This window comes from Scyliorhinus torazame, chromosome 3 (assembly GCF_047496885.1).
Source record: "Scyliorhinus torazame isolate Kashiwa2021f chromosome 3, sScyTor2.1, whole genome shotgun sequence".
Taxonomy (NCBI): Eukaryota; Metazoa; Chordata; class Chondrichthyes; order Carcharhiniformes; family Scyliorhinidae; genus Scyliorhinus; species Scyliorhinus torazame.
In genome coordinates, this window is record NC_092709.1 from 249530700 (window position 1) to 249549315 (window position 18616).

General features: G+C 49.3%; 1 protein-coding gene and 1 long non-coding RNA gene across 2 annotated transcripts in view; one reads left to right on the forward strand and one right to left on the reverse strand.

Moving 5' to 3' along the window:
- tars1 (threonyl-tRNA synthetase 1) overlaps positions 1-8315 on the reverse strand; it is a 64660-nt gene extending 56345 nt beyond the window's left edge. Inside the window, exons 1-2 of the mRNA XM_072497086.1 lie at positions 8158-8315; positions 6388-6468 (exon numbers count right to left, since the gene is read on the reverse strand). Of these exons, the coding sequence (XP_072353187.1) occupies positions 6388-6468; positions 8158-8211 (135 nt within the window). The 5' untranslated portion in view covers positions 8212-8315. The remainder of the gene's footprint in view (positions 1-6387; positions 6469-8157) is intronic.
- A 56-nt stretch (positions 8316-8371) lies between these two features.
- Positions 8372-12827, forward strand: LOC140409590 (uncharacterized). Its single transcript, XR_011940410.1, has 2 exons — positions 8372-8553; positions 11761-12827. It is a non-coding gene; the product is annotated as an uncharacterized lncRNA (long non-coding RNA).
- The last annotated feature ends 5789 nt before the right edge of the window (positions 12828-18616 follow it).

The following is an 18616-nucleotide window of genomic DNA, read 5'->3' on the forward strand; positions in this document are numbered from 1 at the left end:
CGCCAGAGAAGGCGGGGCCGGGCAGGTGGAAAGCGCGGGCTTTTTCCCACACTGAAGGCTGGAGGGGGCGGGGCAGGGAAGCGCAGGTTTTTTTCCGCGCTTGGGCTGGAAGGGGGAGGCGGAGAGACTGCTGCTGTGTAATGGAGGGGGAGGGGATGTCCCACAATGGGAGGTGTCGAAGGAGAGGCAGGAGTGGCTGGGGTCAGCAGGAGTCAGCTGACTTGCGGGAGTGCATTGTGGGGAGCAATGCAGCTAGGAAGGGTCCTAGCTTTTGTGGGGGGGGGGGGGGGGGGGGAGGAGGAGACACGACCGGGTTGCTGCTGTATGGTCAAGGGGGGGCTGGAGCAAGAAGAGGGGGTTGGGACAGGTGTCTGCCGCCGTGGGGAACCTGCCGGGCGTGGGGTGCGGGCACGTGGCTGGCCGAGGAGGGGTTATGGCTAGTCGGCGTGGGAACGGGGCGGGTAGCCCCCTGATCCGGCTGATAACCTGGAACGTAAGGGGACTGAACGGGCCGGTTAAGCGGGCCCGGGTGTTCGCGCACCTGAGGGGGCTGAAGGCGGATGTGGTCATGCTCCAGGAGACACACATGAAGGTGGCAGACCAGGTAAGACTGAGGAAGGGGTGCGTAGGTCAGGTGTTTCATTCGGGGCTGGATGCCAAAAATCGGGGGGGCGGTGATCTTGGTGGGAAAGAGGGTGTTGTTCGAGGCGTCGAGCATTGTGACAGACAATGGCAGCAGGTACGTAATGGTAAGTGGCAAGTGTAAGTGGAGAGGGTGGTGCTGGTCAACATGTACACCCCGAACTGGGACGATGCGGGTTTTATGCGGCGCATGTCGGGTCGGATCCCGGACTTGGAAGTGGGGGACCTGATAATGGGCGGGGGGGGGGGGGGGGGGGGAGAACGGGACTTTAACACAGTGTTGGATCCGACACCGGACCGCTCCAGGTCTAGGACGGGTAGGAGGTCGGCGGCGGCTAAAGTGCTTTGCAAGGCCGGGGGCTAGGGAATTTTCATTCTTCGCGCACGTTCATAAGTCCTATTCCCGGATCGACTTTTTTGTTATGAGCAGGGCGCTGATTGAGAGTGTAGAGGATACAGAATACTCGGCGATAGCCATTTCAGATCACGCCCCGCATTGGGTGGACCTAGAGCTGGGGGAGGAGAGGGACCAGCGCCCGTTGTGGCGCTTGGAGGTGGGGCTGTTGGCGGACGAGGTGGTGAGCGAGCGGGTCTGAGAAAGCAGAGAGAGATACCTGGAGGCCAACGATAACGGGGAGTGGGGATGGTCTGGGAGGCGCTGAAGGCGGTGGTTAGGGGAGAGCTGATCTCCATTAGGGCCCACAAGGAGAGGAGAGAGCAGAGGGAGAGGCTGGTGGGGGAGATGATGAGGGTAGACAGCAGGTACGCGGAGGACGGACTGTTGAGGAAGAGGTGTAGCCTCCAGGCCGAATTTGACCTGTTGACCACCAGGAAGGCGGAGGCGCAGTGGAGTAAGTCCCAGAGGGCTAGTTATGAATATGGGGAAAAGGCAAGTCGGATGCTGCCGCATCAGCTTCGGAAGTGGGACGCAGCTAGGGGGATCGGGGGAGTTAAGGATAGGGGAGGGTGTGTGGTGCGGAGTGGGGTTGGCATCAATGGGGTCTTCAGGGACTTTTATGAGGAACTGTATCGGTCCGAGCCCCCACTGGAGGAGGGAGGTATGGGCCGCTTTCTGGACCAACTGAGGTTCCCGAAGGTGGAGGAGGGACTGGTGGCGGGATTGGGGGCCCCGATTGGGCTGGAGGAGCTGACTAAAGGCATAGGGAGCATGCAGGCGGGGAAGGCACCGGGGCCGGATGGTTTCCCGGTCGAATTCTACAAATAATATGTGGACCTGTTGGGCCTGTTGCTGGTTAGGACCTTCAATGAGGCAAGGGAGGGGGGCTTTGCCCCCGACGATGTCCCAGGCACTGATCTCCTTGATCCTGAAGCGGGACAAGGATCCCCTGCAATGTGGGTCTTACAGGCCGATTTTGTTGTTAAATGTAGATGCCAATGTGCTGGCGAAGGTCTTAGCCACGAGAATTGAGGATTGGGTGCCGCAGGTTATCCACGAAGACCAGATGGGGTTCGTGAAGGGGAGGCAGTTGAACGCGAATACGCGGAGGCTCCTGAATGTTATTATGATGCCGGCGAGGGAGTGGGAGGCGGAGACAGTGGTGGCGATGGACGCTGAGAAGGCCTTCGATCGGGTAGAGTGGGGGTACTTGTGGGAAGTGCTGAAGAGGTTCGGGTTTGGGGAGGGGTTCGTCAGGTGGGTTAGGCTGTTGTAGCAGGTCCCGATGGAGAGTGTGGCCACAAACAAGAGGTCTGAGTACTTTTGGTTGCACCGAGGGACGAGGCAGGGGTGTCCCCTATCCCTCCTGCTCTTCGCACTGGCGATTGAACCCCTGGCTATGGCACTGAAGGAGTCGAGGAACTGGAGGGGGCTGGTACGGGGTGGGGAGGAGCATAGGGTGTCGCTCTATGCGGACGACCTGCTGCTATATTTGGCAGACCCGGTGGGGGGAATGCCGGAGGTAATGAGGATCCTCAGGGAGTTCGGGGTTTTCTCAGGGTACAAGCTCAACATGGGGAAGAGCGAGTTGTTCGTGGTTCACCCAGGGGACCAGGAGAGGGGGATTGGCGAGCACCCACTAAAAAGGACGGAGAGGAGCTTTAGGTATTTGGGGGTCCAGGTAGCCAGGAGCTGGGGGGCCCTGCATAGACTTAATTTCACGAGGCTGGTGGAGCAAATGGAGGAGGAGTTTAAGAGGTGGGACACGTTGCCACGGTCCCTGGCGGGTAGGGTCCAGTCAGTCAAGATAACGGTGCTCCCAAGGATTTTGTTCCTGTTCCAGTGCCTCCCCATTCTTATTCCGAAGGCCTTCTTTAGGCGGGTCAACAGGAGCATAACGGGGTTTGTGTGGGCGCGAGGGACTCAGAGGGTGAGAAGCGTGTTCCTGGAGCAGGGTAGGGATGGGGGAGGCGCTGGCCAACCTCTGTGGGTACTACTGGGCCGCCAATGCGGCGATGGTGCGCAAGTGGGCGATAGACGGGGAGGGGGCTGGAGACGGCGTCTTGTGAGGGTACGAGTCTTGAGGCGCTGGCAATGGCGCCGCTGCCGCTCCCTCCAATGAGGTATACCACGAGCCCGGTGGTGGCGGCTACCCTCAAAATTTGGGGGCAATGGAGGCGGCACAGGGGGGGTGTGGGGGCCTCGGTGTGGACCCCGATACGGGGGAACCACCGGTTTGTCCCAGGGAGAATAGATGGAGGGTTTTCGGGGTGGCACAGGGCAGGGATAAGAAGGTTGAGGGACCTGTTTGTGGATGGGAAGTTCGCGAGCCTGGGTGAGCTGGAGGAGAAGTACGGGCTCCCCCCAGGAAACACCTTTAGGTATCTACAGGTAAGGGCATTTGCCAGGCGTTAAGTGGTGGAATTCCTCCTGCTGCTGCCATGCACGGTACAGGACAGGGTGCTCTCGGGGTGGTGGGTTGGAGAGGGGAAGATCTCGGCAACATACCAGGTGATGCAGGAGGAGGAGGAGACCTCAGTGGAGGAGCTGAAAGGTAAGAGGAGTTGGGGTAGGAGATCGAGGAGGGGACATGGGCAGATGCCCTTGGGAGGGTGAACTCTTCCTCTTTGTGCGTGAGGCTCAGCCTCATACAGTTTAAGGTGCTGCACAGGGCACACATGACCGGGACAAGGATGAGCCGTTTTTTGGGGGCGAGGACAGGTGTGTTAGGTGCTCAGGGGGCCCAGCAAACCACACACATGTTCTGGGCATGCCCAGCGCTGAAGGAATTTTGGAAGGGCGTAGCGAGGACGGTGTCGAGGGTGGTAGGATCCAGGGTCAAACTGGGCTGGGGGCTCGCAATATTTGGGGTTGCAGAGGAGCCGGGAGTGCAGGAGGCGAAAGAGGCTGGTATTCTGGCCTTTGCGTCCCTGGTAGCCCGGCGAAGGATTCTTCTTCAGTGGAAGGATGCGAGGCCCCCAAATGTGGAATCCTGGATCAACGATATGGCGGGGATTATTAAATTGGAGGGGGTGAAATTTGCCTTAAGGGGATCGGTGCAAGAGTTTTTCAGGCAGTGGCAACCGTTCTTGGACTTCCTGGCAGAATGGTAGACAATGGTCAGCAGCAGCAGCAACCGGGGGGGGGGTTATATTTTATTTTTGATTTGTCTAAACTGGGGGATCTGAAAGGGTGTGTATATTGGCTATGTTTGCTATGTGTTTCGGGCTGTTAATTTATTATTTATGTATAGGGGGTGGGGACACGGGGTTGTTTTGTATTTAATTCTATTGGGCTCCTTTTACATTTTGTTGTTGATATTTTGTGAAAAAAAATTTTTTTTAATAATTTTTATTAAAAAATATGTCACTTAACCCTTAATAAACCATAAAATGTTGACTCCTACATTTGGAACCCCCATTTCGGGTAGTATATAAACAAGGACTGCAGTCTCAGCCTATTCTTGCAGCATCACAGTTTTACCTTCTTTAATAAGACTGAAAGCCAGGTGCATTATCAAATATATAAACTCATCAGCTTAATGGTAAAATATCAGCCCTGTCAGCTCAACTTGCAGGTTCAAGTTCCATTCCAGGATTGAGTGTGAATACTTCAAGTGAAGTACAGAGAGTACTGCATGGCAGGGCATGCATCTTTCAGTTGAGATGTTAAACAGAGACATAATCACCTGTTTAAGTGGATGAAAGGGATTCCATGGCACTCCTCTGAAAAAGAGCAGCAAGCTCTCCTAACTAACATTCATCCCTCAATCAATACCATTCAAAAATGTAACTGTTCATTCATGTCACTGATGTGCACAAATTGGCTGTTATGTTTCCTTATAAAACAACTGTTACTATACTTCAGAAAATAATGCTACAGCACTTTGGGTCATTGAGGACGTTAACAGTGCTTTCTAAAAATGTGTACAAAAATCTTCAAAATTCCTTTTTAAGAGTGTTAACAGCTAACATGGATAATAAACAAAGTTGTTCGATCTTTTTCCTCAATTTTTTCTCCCTCCTTAAAGTCTCAAATTCCAAGCTGAGACAGTGGATAAAATGGAATGTGTAAAATTAGGGTCTGTCATTCAGCACATAATCTAGGTTGACAACAATTAGTACACTGCAATGTTGCAATGCATTAGTTCTTTAATTAAGTTGTTAAACTTAGGTTCCAATGCCGACTCGGTAGTTCAGGCAGTCATTATGCATTCTTTAGCAGTATCTGAACAACAGGAAGTTATTTCTGGTCAACACCCCTCCTTGATTCAAAAGATTAACTGTTGTTAATCTCATTAACATTTATGGAATGCTGCATAGGAAAAGGGGGAAAAAAAACACCAATTTGTATTTATATAGCACATTTACATAATAAAATGCTCTTAAGGCGCTTCACAAGGGCATTCTCAACCAGAATGTGACATCAAGCCATACAAGGAGGTAATAGGACAGATGGTTTGGACAGTTTTAAGGACTATATTAAAAAGTGAAGAGAGGTAACAGGATGGAAGAATTTTGAGGTAATTCCAGAGCTTAGGGCCCAGGTAGCTGAGGGCACAGCCACAAACGGTGGTACAATTAAAACTAAGAACACATGAGAGGTCAGAATTAAAAGCGACAAATATCTGAGGAGGGGTGCAGGGCTGGAAGATATATGGGGTGAGGCCATTGAGAGATTTGAAAACAAGGATGAGAATTTAAAATTAAGGTGTTGGGGTTATATGTATTTCCATTTATATAGTGCCTTTCACAATCGTCAAATGTTCCAAAATGTTTTACAGCCAAAGTAGTATTTCTTTGAAACCACTGCTTTAATGTAGGAAATGGACAGTTGATTTGCACACTGCAATCTTCCACAAACTTTAATGTGATAATGATCAGATAACTGTTTTACTGATGTTGATTGAGGACACCAAAAATAACTCTCCTGGTTCTTAGTGCCATGTTGAAGAAATGCCTATCGAAACTGTTGCCATAATCACATTCATCAAAAAAAATCATTGCAAGTAACTAATCCTATCTGAAGTGCTTCAAAACACTTCATGGATACAGTAATGTGCCATTCAAATGCAAAGGTTTCTTTATTTTAAAATTATTTTTAGTTCTTTCATGAAAGTATGGAATAGACAGTCACATTGAAGGGAGGATAACCAGTTTGCAGCACATGATGCAGCGTGCGGGCACACCCAACTTAAATAAAATAATTAACAACCAAAGAATTTCAGACCAGTTCCTATTATACTGAATCAGAAACTAAAAATTGTCAGTCACCCAATAATTCTCAACAGTTGGATTCTAGAGCAATTTTAGTTCTGTACAAAAAGGTAAATACAGACTAGTTCTCACCTCTGTTTTCATCGTATCGCCAGCATCTTTATTGTTTTTCTTCTTGCCTCCTTCTTTATGTTTTTCAGATGCAACTTTCAGCTGAGAAGACCAGAAAAAAAATCAATATCTAAAGAATATGTTGTTCACTTTAGTATCAGAGTGAATATCAGAGTTATGGGATTACTACTGAGAGTTTGGCTGATGATCGATAAATGAGAATATGGCTCAAGCTATAGAATGACGTAGTCTGGCGCTAGAATCAAACTTAAAAACAAAATGTTAGATAAAGCTTTGTGTGAAGGAATGCCAAGACAGGCTGAGGTCACTTGTTTTTGAACCAGACAAATTGCAGTAACGTCTTGGGAATGGGGGCGCTAGGCTTAAAGATAATTATAATTGAGGGGGGCTGAATTATAATTGAGCTGAGAGCACAGATAGGAATGCGAGGGAGCTGCCCTCAGAAATGAGCCAAAAAACTGTATAAGAACTGCTGTTTGATGTATTGACTTTGGCTTGCTATTGTGACTCTTGAGACACACAGTGGTCCTAGCCCCGGCGCCGAGAAATAAACAGCTGTTAAAGTTGCGAGATGTTCGACTCATCATTTCATCCGGACTGGCTGCAAAATAATCCTCACTACTAGTTACATGTACGATATCAGAGCATTATACCTATTATGATTAGTTACCTGTAGACTATCAGAAAGTTCATGCATTACTGCCAATTATCTGGGAAATCTTATCGATATAACTATTGTTTGTACACTTTCAGTGAGTTCGTATTTGGCATTTGTTAATAGGGAAATCAAAGAATCTTCTACCTATGGTTTCCCCACTCAGAGTTCCTCAGCCAGCTCAAATTTCCCCTTTGCCTTGTTGTGAGTAGTCTCTTGGCTGTCAGATCTTCTTTTGTAATAGCTACTGGTGCAAAATCGTGAACAAAGATGCCCGACTACAGGGACCCAATGTGAATCCAATAACATATGCTGACCTTACTAAACTCAGCTCATACAGCAATCAAGACACAACAATTCACCAGCATGCTTGAAAACTGAAAACTTGCTGGAGGTGTCACTCCTGAGGATCTTGTTAAAGAAACATAGATGTGGGTTGTTGAGGGCAGCAGTGATTTGTCTCTTGGGATAAACAGTCACCACACCTTCCACAATGAATAATAACGACAGTAGAGGCATTCCATACCGGCCCATCGAGTCTGCACCGGCTCTTTGAAAGAGCACCCTACCTGAGCCTACACCCCTACCCAAGCCCACACCTCTACCCTATCCCCATAACCCAGTAATGCCACCCAACACTAAGGGCAATTTATCATGGCCAATCCACCTAACCTGCACATCTTTGGACTGTGGGAGGAAACCGGAGCACCCGGAGAAAACCTTCGCAGACACGGGGAGAACATGCAGACTCCGCACAGACAGTGACCCAAGCCAGGAATCAAACCTAGGACCCTGGAGCTGTGAAGCAATTGTGCTAACCACCATGCTGCCCTGCGACAGGAGGCAGAGTAAACTGGCAATGAAACAAGTGCTCCCAGACCACCGTCTACAGTGAAGGTGTTGGTTCCCGACAGCATATCTGTACCCGCTGCTGACCAAACAACCCTGGTCAAAAAGGCAGCTCTGGAGCTAGAAGCCTCATCACTAAGGGGGAGGCAGCATTGCTTCAGCCGCCCTCACTCCACAGCGGGAGCGACAGAGCGGCCAAGCCGGGGAAGCTACTCGGTGCAACCGGCGGACTGAGCGACAGAAATTCCCCCCTGGTTCAAACTCACCTGGCCCTGCACGTCCATGGCCTCCAGCTGCTGGGCCACTGCCTCGAACTCCATCAACCGCTCGGCTGATGCAACAACTCAACCTATTGCTGCCCGCTGCTCTGACAGTCCACCGGCCGGGCCGGAAATCCGCCAACCTAACGTCATCACGTCGACGTCAGCGAATCAGAGCAGCATTTCCAGGCGCCTCGAGATGACCGGCCAGCACCACCAAGCCGGCAGTGACGACACGGAATGACGCCTGCTCTCTCCATTGCTCACTCTGGCTGGCTGATTCCTGGTGCACCACGAGGTGTTTCTGCCCAAATTCACTTTCAGCATCGATTTGGTTAGAGCCCAAACCAGTAAAGGTCACACTGCTGGGTGGATTCTATAAGACACCAACAAGTGGGAAAGGTATCATGTGTGCTTGCTATGTATTGTGTGGCCCACTTCAGGCGTTGTCAAGAGACTTCAGGGCTGTCAGGAACAAGAGGTTTTTTATTAATAAAGAGTAATTTGGTACATGAGGTTCTGAAGCACTGGGTGGCCTTGGAGCAAGGCTCCAAATCTTTACATGCTTATTACATGGCTGTTAGATGTATTCTGCCCAAAAGAGGACTCCACCCTCTGGGGTGGTACTCTCCGTTCCGATTGGTTCCTCAAGTCGGGTGACCCTTTTTGACACACCACAGACACACGACAGTGCTCTGTCCTTGGCTCATAGTCTTCTTCATGTGTCTCTGTCCTGTGCCAGCCTTTTTATTTTCCAATAACATCCATTTTTTAAAGCCAGCGCCATTGCTATTGTCTTTCTTCTTCATTTTCCTTATAATCTAATCTCTGTAACATCTTACTTGTCTACTTCCTCCAAAGATGTGCTCTATCCAGAATCTCTGCCTTTGCCCAATTACAACAAACGAGCATACCCCACAATGGGACCGCTGAGGCACGCCCCTTTCAGACCCTGCACCTCCATGCACCCGCTTCAGGCCTCCCCGTAACCATCCCTCCCCTTTCAAACTGGCACTGCCAGTGTGGCAGGTTTGCACTGCCAGGGCCCTGCCCTGTCCCTCACCCCCAAGGGCTCTCATAGCCTCCGGCATAGTCATCACGTCTAGTTTCAGTTTTTTTTAAACCAATACTAGGTAGCACAGTGGTTAACACTATTCTTCACAACGCCAGGATCCCAGGTTCAATTCCCAGCTTGGGCCACTGTCTGTGCGGTGTCTGCACGTTCTCCCCGTGTCTTTGTAGATTTCCGCTGGGTGCTCCGGTTTCCTCCCACAAGTCCCGAAAGATGTGCAGTTGGGTAATTTGGACTTTCTGAATCTCCCTCCCCAAACAGGCGCGCAATGTGGTGACTTGGGGCTTTATGCGGTAGCTTCATTGCAGTGTTAATGTAAGCCTACTTGTGGCAATCAAGATTATTGTTATTGTAGTTCGCGCCAGCTTCACACTGACAGTGAATCTTAGAAGATTCCGGCCTCAAATGGACTGAGCATACTCAAATTACTTTAAAGACTCATTTAAATTTATGAGTCTGGCTCCAGATCGCATCTGGCACCACGCATCAGGAGCACTGCAATCTGTTCAGTGCCCGGTGTGAACTAGAGGTGCGCCAAATGCAATGCTGGGGTAGAATCGCACCCACTGGGTCAACTCTGGCTTGGTGAACAGCACTCTCTTTAGAAGTTTGATACCGATTTTCTTACCCCATGAGTAATTTTTAATATCCAAGTCTCACTGTAACTGTCCAAGGCAAGCGTTAGTCTAACTGTGGAGATTTTTGAGTCCAGAAGGTGATCGCAGAAGGTGTAACACCTGCCCCTTTACCATGCCTAACATACCAGGCCCAAAACACTCATTCCAGGTTAAGCAGCATTTCACTTGCATCTCTTCCAATTTGGTCTACTGCATTCGCTGCTCCCAATGTGGTCTTCTCTCCATCGGAGAGACCAAACACAGACTGGGTGATCGCTTTGCTGAGCACCTTCTGTCTGTGCGCATTCAGGACCCTGACCTTCCCGTTGCTTGCCATTTTAACAAAAGATTCTGCTCCCATGCCCACATGTCTGTTCTTGGCCTGCTGCAATGTTCCAGTGAAGCTCAACGCAAACTGGAGGAACAACATCTCATCTCCCGCTTAGGCACTCTACAGCCTTCCCGTCTCAACATCGAATTCAACAACTTCAGATGATCAGCTCTACCCCTCCTCGACACATTTGTTTTCATCCTATTTCATTTTTTAAAAATATATATATTTTTATTCTCTTTTTTCACATTTTCTCCCAAACTTACACCCACCAACAATAATCAGCAATATGTCAATCCCCATAACAATAACACCAACCCCCAAACATTAGCCCGCATGTTTACATAAACAAATGACAAAAAGGAATCAGGGATTATCCATAGTCACCCTTAATACACACAGCCCCCTCCCCCCCCCCAACCCTCCCACTCGTCCCCCCCAATTAATGTTCGATGTAATCCAGTTCTTGAAAGTGCATAATGAATAATGCCCTTGACTTGTAGAACCCCTCCGATCCCATTTCATTTTAACTGTCTTGTACCATTTTTCTTTCTTAATATATATTTAACCCCCCCCCCAATCTTATCCACCTTTCCTGAACCTTTCTCCTCTTTGCTTCCCCTTCCCCCACATCTACAGTTCATCCTCTGATGTTAGTTTCTCTGCTGTTTGACCTTTCACATATTTTGTTCTCTCTGGGGACTGCCATTAACACTCTTTCCCCTTGGTTTCTGTGGCCATTAGCACCCGATTTCCCTGGGTTTCTGTGGCTATGACTCATCTTTCATTCTCACTCCACAGTATAAATCCCACTTTCTCTGTCTGATAGCTTTGACAAAGAGTCATCGGACTCGAAACATTAGCTCCTTTCTCTCCCTACAGATGCTGCCAGATCTGCTGAGATTTTCCAGCATTTTCTCTTTCGTTTCAGATTCCAGCATCCGCAGAAATTTACTTTTATCCATAGATTATGCTTTCATCTGGCCTGGCTGCATCTGTAAGTTTGGATTCCTTCAGCTCTGGTGTTCAACTTGCAAGAATTTCCATTACAGCAACCTTTTTGTGCAGCTTCCCTTTAAGGGGCAGACAGCCTTTTAGAAATAGCAGACTGCATGGTGTGCAGCAATACTGAAAAATTTGGCCTCACGAATTTCATGCTTATTTGGACTGTCTTTGTTTTTTTCCAGCTTTTTCTGCAGAACACCCCAGTCCTGATGGCTGGCTTTGTCTCCTCCAGAGCAAACCATTCAAATGCTCTCCTGCTTTGTCTCTCATCTGACACTTGGTAAAATTTATCTCATCCAAAATCCTGTTGCCGATAGCTTATCCTGCACCAAAGACCACTCACCCTCAGTGAGGCTATCTCTAGATTCTGGTGGGGTTGGGGCAGGAAATCATTGTATTCAGCACCTTCCTTCGTCTCTGCAATGCCTCATTTTGCAAGGCATAGTCAGCCCCTACACCCACATATTGAAACGCTTCCCCAGTTCTGTCCAGGTAGTGGAATCAGATATTCAAAAACCCAGCTACTTGCTCCATGATCCCCTTCTAATTACATTTCTCTTATTGTACCTCTCTTCCACATCCAGGTTAGAACTCCTCACTGGTGTCATTAGCCAGGTCGTCAGTCCACCAGTGTAGTCCTGTTCTCCATGCTCTATGGAGGAGTAAAAACCTACGACAGAATGAAAGAATCATGCAGTTTCCAGAATATCTTGCATGGATATGCATGAAAACCTCATGGTGGCCATATACCAGATGAACATTAAGAAAGTGGAATGAATCCCTTCTGATTGACAAAGACTGCTGGTTGATCGGAGACCATCTAGATTGCCACATGTGTGCAGTCTATGGCTCTCTGGACCTTTGGGAATCCAGCACTGCAGCGGAGCCAGTTGAATGGCCTCATCAGTGTCAAAGGGAATATGTGGCAGCATAGAAAAACAGCATTAGTCACCTGGGAGATGTATTTGTGCTCAGCAGATTGTGAAACCCTGCTGATGTCACTAGAGCCTTGGCAGGAGCCAGAGGTGAAGAAAGTCAGGACTGTGGTGCCCGAGAGCCACTGACATTGAGTGTACACCTGGCTCTCCTGGAAGGAAATCTTGCTCCAGGAAGCTGCAAGTGTCAGTAACTGCCTGCCACAAAAGCCTGTACCTCCAAGGCATGGTCACTCTATCATGGTCAGGAAGCTAATCCTCTATCTGTATACCGTGCCGGGGGATCTGGACCTCGATATCTTCTGTTATGTAGAGGGCACGTGGCTATGAAGAATACCGTTGCCACTAATATTGATGTTGCTGCTCCTTACCAGAGGTCTAGGGTAGAGTTGTGCAAGGTGCTGCCATGTTGCAGTGAATGCTAACAGCAGGTAAACCCAAATTAATATTAATAAAGTGTAAAATGGGTGAAATTATTTTCAAAGTGTTGGAAATGATCTAAAAGCAGTGAAATCAAATGCCTCTGATATAGGCAGGGCAACAACCATGCATCTTTAATGCTTTCAAGCTATCACCTTTATTGATAAATACTCCCTGTTGTGCACACACCTTGTTGACCCTGGAAAGTGCCACATAACCTGGGCAAGCTTTAAAGTCAGAATTCTCAGTTTAAGCCACAATTGCTTGTTTTCATAAATAAATTGCTGATCCAACAACTCAGAGGGTTTCTCGATCATCTCAGAACACACTACAGTAAAACATGGAAGGCAAGCTTCTGAACTTGTTCTCTCTGAGTTCACTACCATCTTATCCTTCCATGGTCCCTTCAAAAAACTCCCCAAATATTCACACCTACCTCTTTGATCTTGCCTCGTCACATGGTCTTGTTGGTTCCATTGTATAATTTATAAATTAGGCAATTTCTGAACATTTCCTTGTATACATTGCCACCTACATGCCCCAACCCTACACCCTCTGCACCTGCCAGTGAACAAAAAAACTATCCTCTAATTCACTTACAACTGTACTTTCAAAATGGGCCTCTGGCCCACCATTCGCCACATTTCTGTAGCTACTGATTTGAACAACTTCACACCTCCACCTTTGATGTCCGAGTCCCCAAGAAAATCATTACTCTCTCAGCTGGCCATTCCCATCAAAAGGCCGTAATATTCCGTTTCCTTCAGACCAAGGGATGCAGGGTATGGAGGACAACTGGTTTGTCATTCACTGCCAGATCTGGTTAAACTACATATAACACGATTAGCTCATCATCTGCAAACACTGTTCACTATTTCAGGATCATCCTGGAATTTAAAGATAACCCCCCAACTTATTTTCTCAGTCGCCAGTCGTCTTCCTTACTGCCTCTCCTCATCTCCTTCATCCCCATCTTCAATTATAAGGGTGAGGAACCCATGAACCTTTTTATTACCAAGAACGAGACCATCCGATCAGCTGCCTCCACCAGTTCACACCCAATCCATTAACACACCAGGCTAAACTTCCTCTGAAGTTCACCCATGCGCTAGCCCTGCATTTATGTCTTTCTCTAGTTTTGGTAACTCCAGTGATATCTTCTATGAACCATCAGACCCACCTCCAGCTTCTGTGATCCTATACCCAATGAATTGCTGACCACTCAACTTCTCTTTCAGGTCCTATGTTAGCTGATACTGTTAATCGTTCTTCCCTCAGGTACTGTCCCTCTCTCCTATAGATTTGCCAACCTCACCCTCTCTGCAAAAAAATAAAATGCTTGTCCTTGTCAACGATTGCCCCACATCCAAACTCTCCTCTCCAAAATCCTTCAACATTTTATCACCTCCTAAATCTTTCCCAAAACTCCAGAGGTGTGAATCTCCGGTCACAAACGCCAAAATCCTGTTTGTCAATCTGCCGGAGAATGCCTGTTTGCGCCAAAATCGGGGACGGCGCTACTTTTGCAATGCTCCGCTCCCTCGAAAATGGCGTTTTGAGTACGCAGCAAGCCTTCGGGACGGCCTCAGAACGTCACCTGAGGCCGTCCCCCAATGCTCCGCCCCTGATGGGCCGAGTTCCTGACAGCGTGGAACACTTGTCCTTTTTATTTTCGTGAACCCGGCGTGGTGGCTGTGGACTGAGTCCAGCACTGCCACAGGGTGGGGAGGGGGGGGGCTTTGGCAGGGACACTGGTGAGGGGTGGTCCGGGGGTGGCAAGGCTGGTTACAGGGGGGAAATTTTTGGTAGGCAGAGTCCGCGTGTGGCCGGCTCCATGTTACACGGCGCGACCGCTGCAGCCTACTTGTGACAATAAGCGATTATTATATTATTAGTCTGCGTCTGTATCCGTGCCTGTTAGCCCCCCACCAGACGGAGGATCTGTATGGCTTTTGCGCTGTTTCTTCGGGCGTAAAACACCATTGTTCCCACGCCGGCGTCAGCACTTAAGTCTTCAAATCGGAGAATCCAGACCCATGTTTGAATTCCTCTAATCAGGTTTCCGCCAAGCAACAGTATTGTAACAGCTCTCATTAAAGGCACAAATTACATCCGGTGGTGCCAATAACAAAGATAAAGTTTCATTCCTCATCTTTCTCAAACGGTCTGCTGCCTTTAACTGGGTTGGCTGAACTATCTTCCTCCATCACCGCTGTCCAGCTGGGTGGGACTGCACTCACCTGGTCCAATTCTCGTCTATTAAATTATAGCCAGTGTCTCACTTCTAATAGTTTCTCTTGCTCTAGTTACCTCTGGTGTCCCCAATAATCTTTCCTTGACACCCTCCCATTTCTCATCTATATGCTGCCCCTTGGCAACATCATCTGAAAGCATAACCTTAATTTTCACATGTATGCTGGTGTCACCCAACTCTATCTACCCCACCACCTAACTCCTCCACTTTTGCTAGATTATCAGGCCACCTATCAGACATGCAGTACTGGATGAGCAGAAATATCTCCTCTTAAATATTGGGAAGACTGAAGCCATTGGGCGCGATTTAATGGAAACGTTTTAAAATGTGGTAGTGTGCGGAACTGCCGCGAGCTGCCCGACGCTCGGACAGGCGAGGCTATCACCACTATCAACGGTTAATTGGTCCACCGAAGGAGGCGCTACGGGCTTCACGCCACAAATGATGGTTCTGCCGGCTGATTCACCGGGACCACGCTTGCCAGCCGCCTGCTACCAAGAGAGAGCAGCATTTAAACAGTTCCTGTGCAGCCAACCCCACAGCTCGCAGCCATGCCTGCAAGAAGACCACTCCACAATTTGGGAATGCCAACCTGGGAAGATTGTTGGACACAGTAGAGGCCAGACGGAATGCCCTGGTCCCCCACCTGGAAGGACATGGTAGCGGCCACCAGCTCAGGGAGTGTCACCAGGAGGATGGCACCCAGATCCATAAGCAGATCAACGAACTCCAAACCAACCTCACTCCCTCCCACCCCCTGGGAATGAGCCTGGCACCGCCCCTGCCTGGCACTGTTCCGTGCCCCCACCTACGTCCATCTGTGCTGCCCTACCCTGTACCCCTCTTCTCCCCATGCCTTTGTCTCCGCTGGAGACGTCATGGGCAGCCATACCCCCTGCAACCCAACACCCCCCCGCCCCCCCCATGGCGGCCCATACCGACCAAGGTGGACCCTCCAGGGGATCCCTCACCCCCGTCCCAGCAGTGGGGCAGCAACCCCAATTCCCCGGGCTCATTGCCCGGGGGCAAAAATGGCTAATCACCTCCTTGGGTGACCTTAGCAGTTCTTCTGCCAGCTCCACGTTTTTAGAAACGTATACTAATCGGTGCTGGGTAGGCGGTTAGATCATGGAAGGCCATTAGTTAGGGGGTCGCTCCTGTTAATTGTATGGAGATTGGCTTAAGTGGTGAATATTGGTTTCTTGCCACGCTACGGTGGGAAATTGATTTCGCCAACGGGGGCAGGCCGGTTAGATCGCAAACAGATTGGTGCCCGGCGTAGTTCAATTTTGGCCCCTCCTGTGATCTACCTTGCCTCGTCGCGCTCTTGCATAAGCGCAACACGGACATTAAATCGCATCCATTGTTTTTGGTCCCTATTCCAATCTCCGTTCCCTAGCTCCCAATTCCATCCCTCTCACTGCAACGGGCTGAAAGTAAGACTCGTCGCAAACTTGGTAGCAAATCTGACCCAGAATTGAGCTTCCGACCTCATTCATGACATAACTAAGAACACCCATTTCCACCTCCAACTTCACCCCTATCTCAGCGCTGCTGCCCGTGTCTTAATTCCTAGAAAGTCCCATTCCCCCGTGCTCGCTGACCTACACTGGCTCCCGGTTAGGCAACATCTTGATTCTCAAATCTCTCTATGGCCTCTCTACTCCCAGTTTCTAATATCCTCTAGTCCCACAACCCTCCCAAGATATCTGCTAATTCTTGTTCATCCCTATTTTAACTGCTCCATCACAGATGGATGTGCATTCAGTTGTTTAGATTACAAGCTCTAGAATATCCTCCCTACACATCTCCACCTCACTTTCCTCCTTTCAGACACTCATTAAAATGTAATTCTTTCTCCAAACTTTTGGTCATCAAACCAAATATCTCTATGTAACTTGGTGTCATACTTTGTTTTAGAATACTCCCTTGAAGTTCCTTGGGATATAAATATAATTTGATCCCATCAGATGCTCAAAGACTATAATAGCCACCAACCTGTATTTCCCACAAGGATTTATCAGGATTTTCAACTTTGTTTTAAAACATTGGGCGGGATTCTCCCGTACCCGGCGGGGCGGGGGAATCCTCCGCACCTTCAGGGGCTAGGCACTCCCCGGAGTGGTTGGTGCCCCGCCGGCCAGCGGGATAGGGGCTTTGCGCCACGCCAACCGGCGCCGAAGGGCTTCCGCCGGCCGACGCGAGTCGGCGCATGCGTAGGAGCGCCAGCGCATGCTGGCGTCATCCCCGCGCCTGCGCTGGAGGGTTCGTCTCCGCATCGGCCATCGCAGAGGACCACAACAGCCGATGCGGCATAATAGAGTGTCTCCACGGCACAGGCCCACCCGCGGATCGGTGGGCCCCCACTGCGGGCCAGGCTACCGTGGGGGCACCTCCCGGGGCAAGATCCCCCCACGATCCCCCAGGAACCCCGGAGCCCGCCCGCGCCGCCAGTTCCCGCCGGTAAGGGACCTACTCTGATTTACGCCGGCGGGACCGGCATAGACCGGGCGGGACTTCGGCCCATCGCGGGCCGGAGAATCCGGACAGCCCCGGGGCCCATTGAGTCGCGCCAGACCCCGCCATTCTCCGAGGCGGGCAGACTGACTCACGCCAGGCCGGTTTTTTGGGGGCGGGAGAATTGGGAGGACGGCGGGGACGGGATTCACGCCGACCCCCGGCGATTCTCCCGCCCGGCAGGGGGTCGGAGAATCCCGCCCATTTTCTTTTCTCTTTGCATTCCTGAAACATACTTTTTGAAATCCCAATTTGACTTTGCGAAACACAGTACAAGGGGGTTAGTCTGGATCAGAAAGGTTGTGGATTCACCCACACATCAGGGTTTAAACTCCATCTAAGCTGCCGCTGCCATGTGCAGTAGTTCATGTGAGAAGGGAAAGCTAGATAAGATAACGGAGAGAAAGGAATAGAACATGGATTTACTACAAGAGTGAAAGGAATGGACAGCACGGTAGCACAAGTGGATAGCACTGTGGCTTCACAGCGCCAGGGTCCCAGGTTCGATTCCCAGCTTGGGTCACTGTCTGTGTGGAGTCTGCACATTCCCCCCGTGTCTGTGTGGGTTTCCTCCAGGTGCTTTGGTTTCCTCCCACAGTCCAAAGATTTGCAGGTTAGATGGATTGGCCATGATAAATTGCCCTCAGTGACCAAAAAGGTTAGGAGGGGTTATTGGGCTACGAGGATAGAGTGGAAATGAGGGCTTAAGTGGGTCGGTGCAGACTCGATGGGCCGAATGGCCTCTTTCTGCACTCTGTGTTCTATGTTCTAACAATTATGCTGATCAGGTGAAATAAAGAGGGGTGGGAAGAAATTTGTGTGGAGCATAAACAGCTCGACAAGTTGAGCCAAATAGCATTTGAGCCAAATGCTGTATATTTGATATAAATCTGTTCAACATAGTCCTGAGAATTTGTTGCATCTTTGCAAGTGTCACCCTTTACGAACATTAGTAGGTCCCATTTATTTAGTCCATGTGGTTCAGATGATCATTAACCAGTTATTCAAAACATTCCTATTTTTTAGTCATGGGCAATCACATTTACCAACAGTCACGTCCTTCATTATGTGAAACGGTTTTAAACATTTTGACATAATAAAATGCAAGTATAATAAATCCAGGTTATTGTCTTTTATTACTTAAACTTACCCTTTTTCCTACAATGGGGATGGCTTTTATGAATTAATCCTTTTGGCCCTCAGCTTCAGGTAGCAGAAGCAAATAACATGAATTCAGGCAGAGGCCAGCATGTCCCACAACATTTTTCATCCAATAAAAGTGTATGGTCAGAAGTTAGGGTGCAGTCGGTCAAA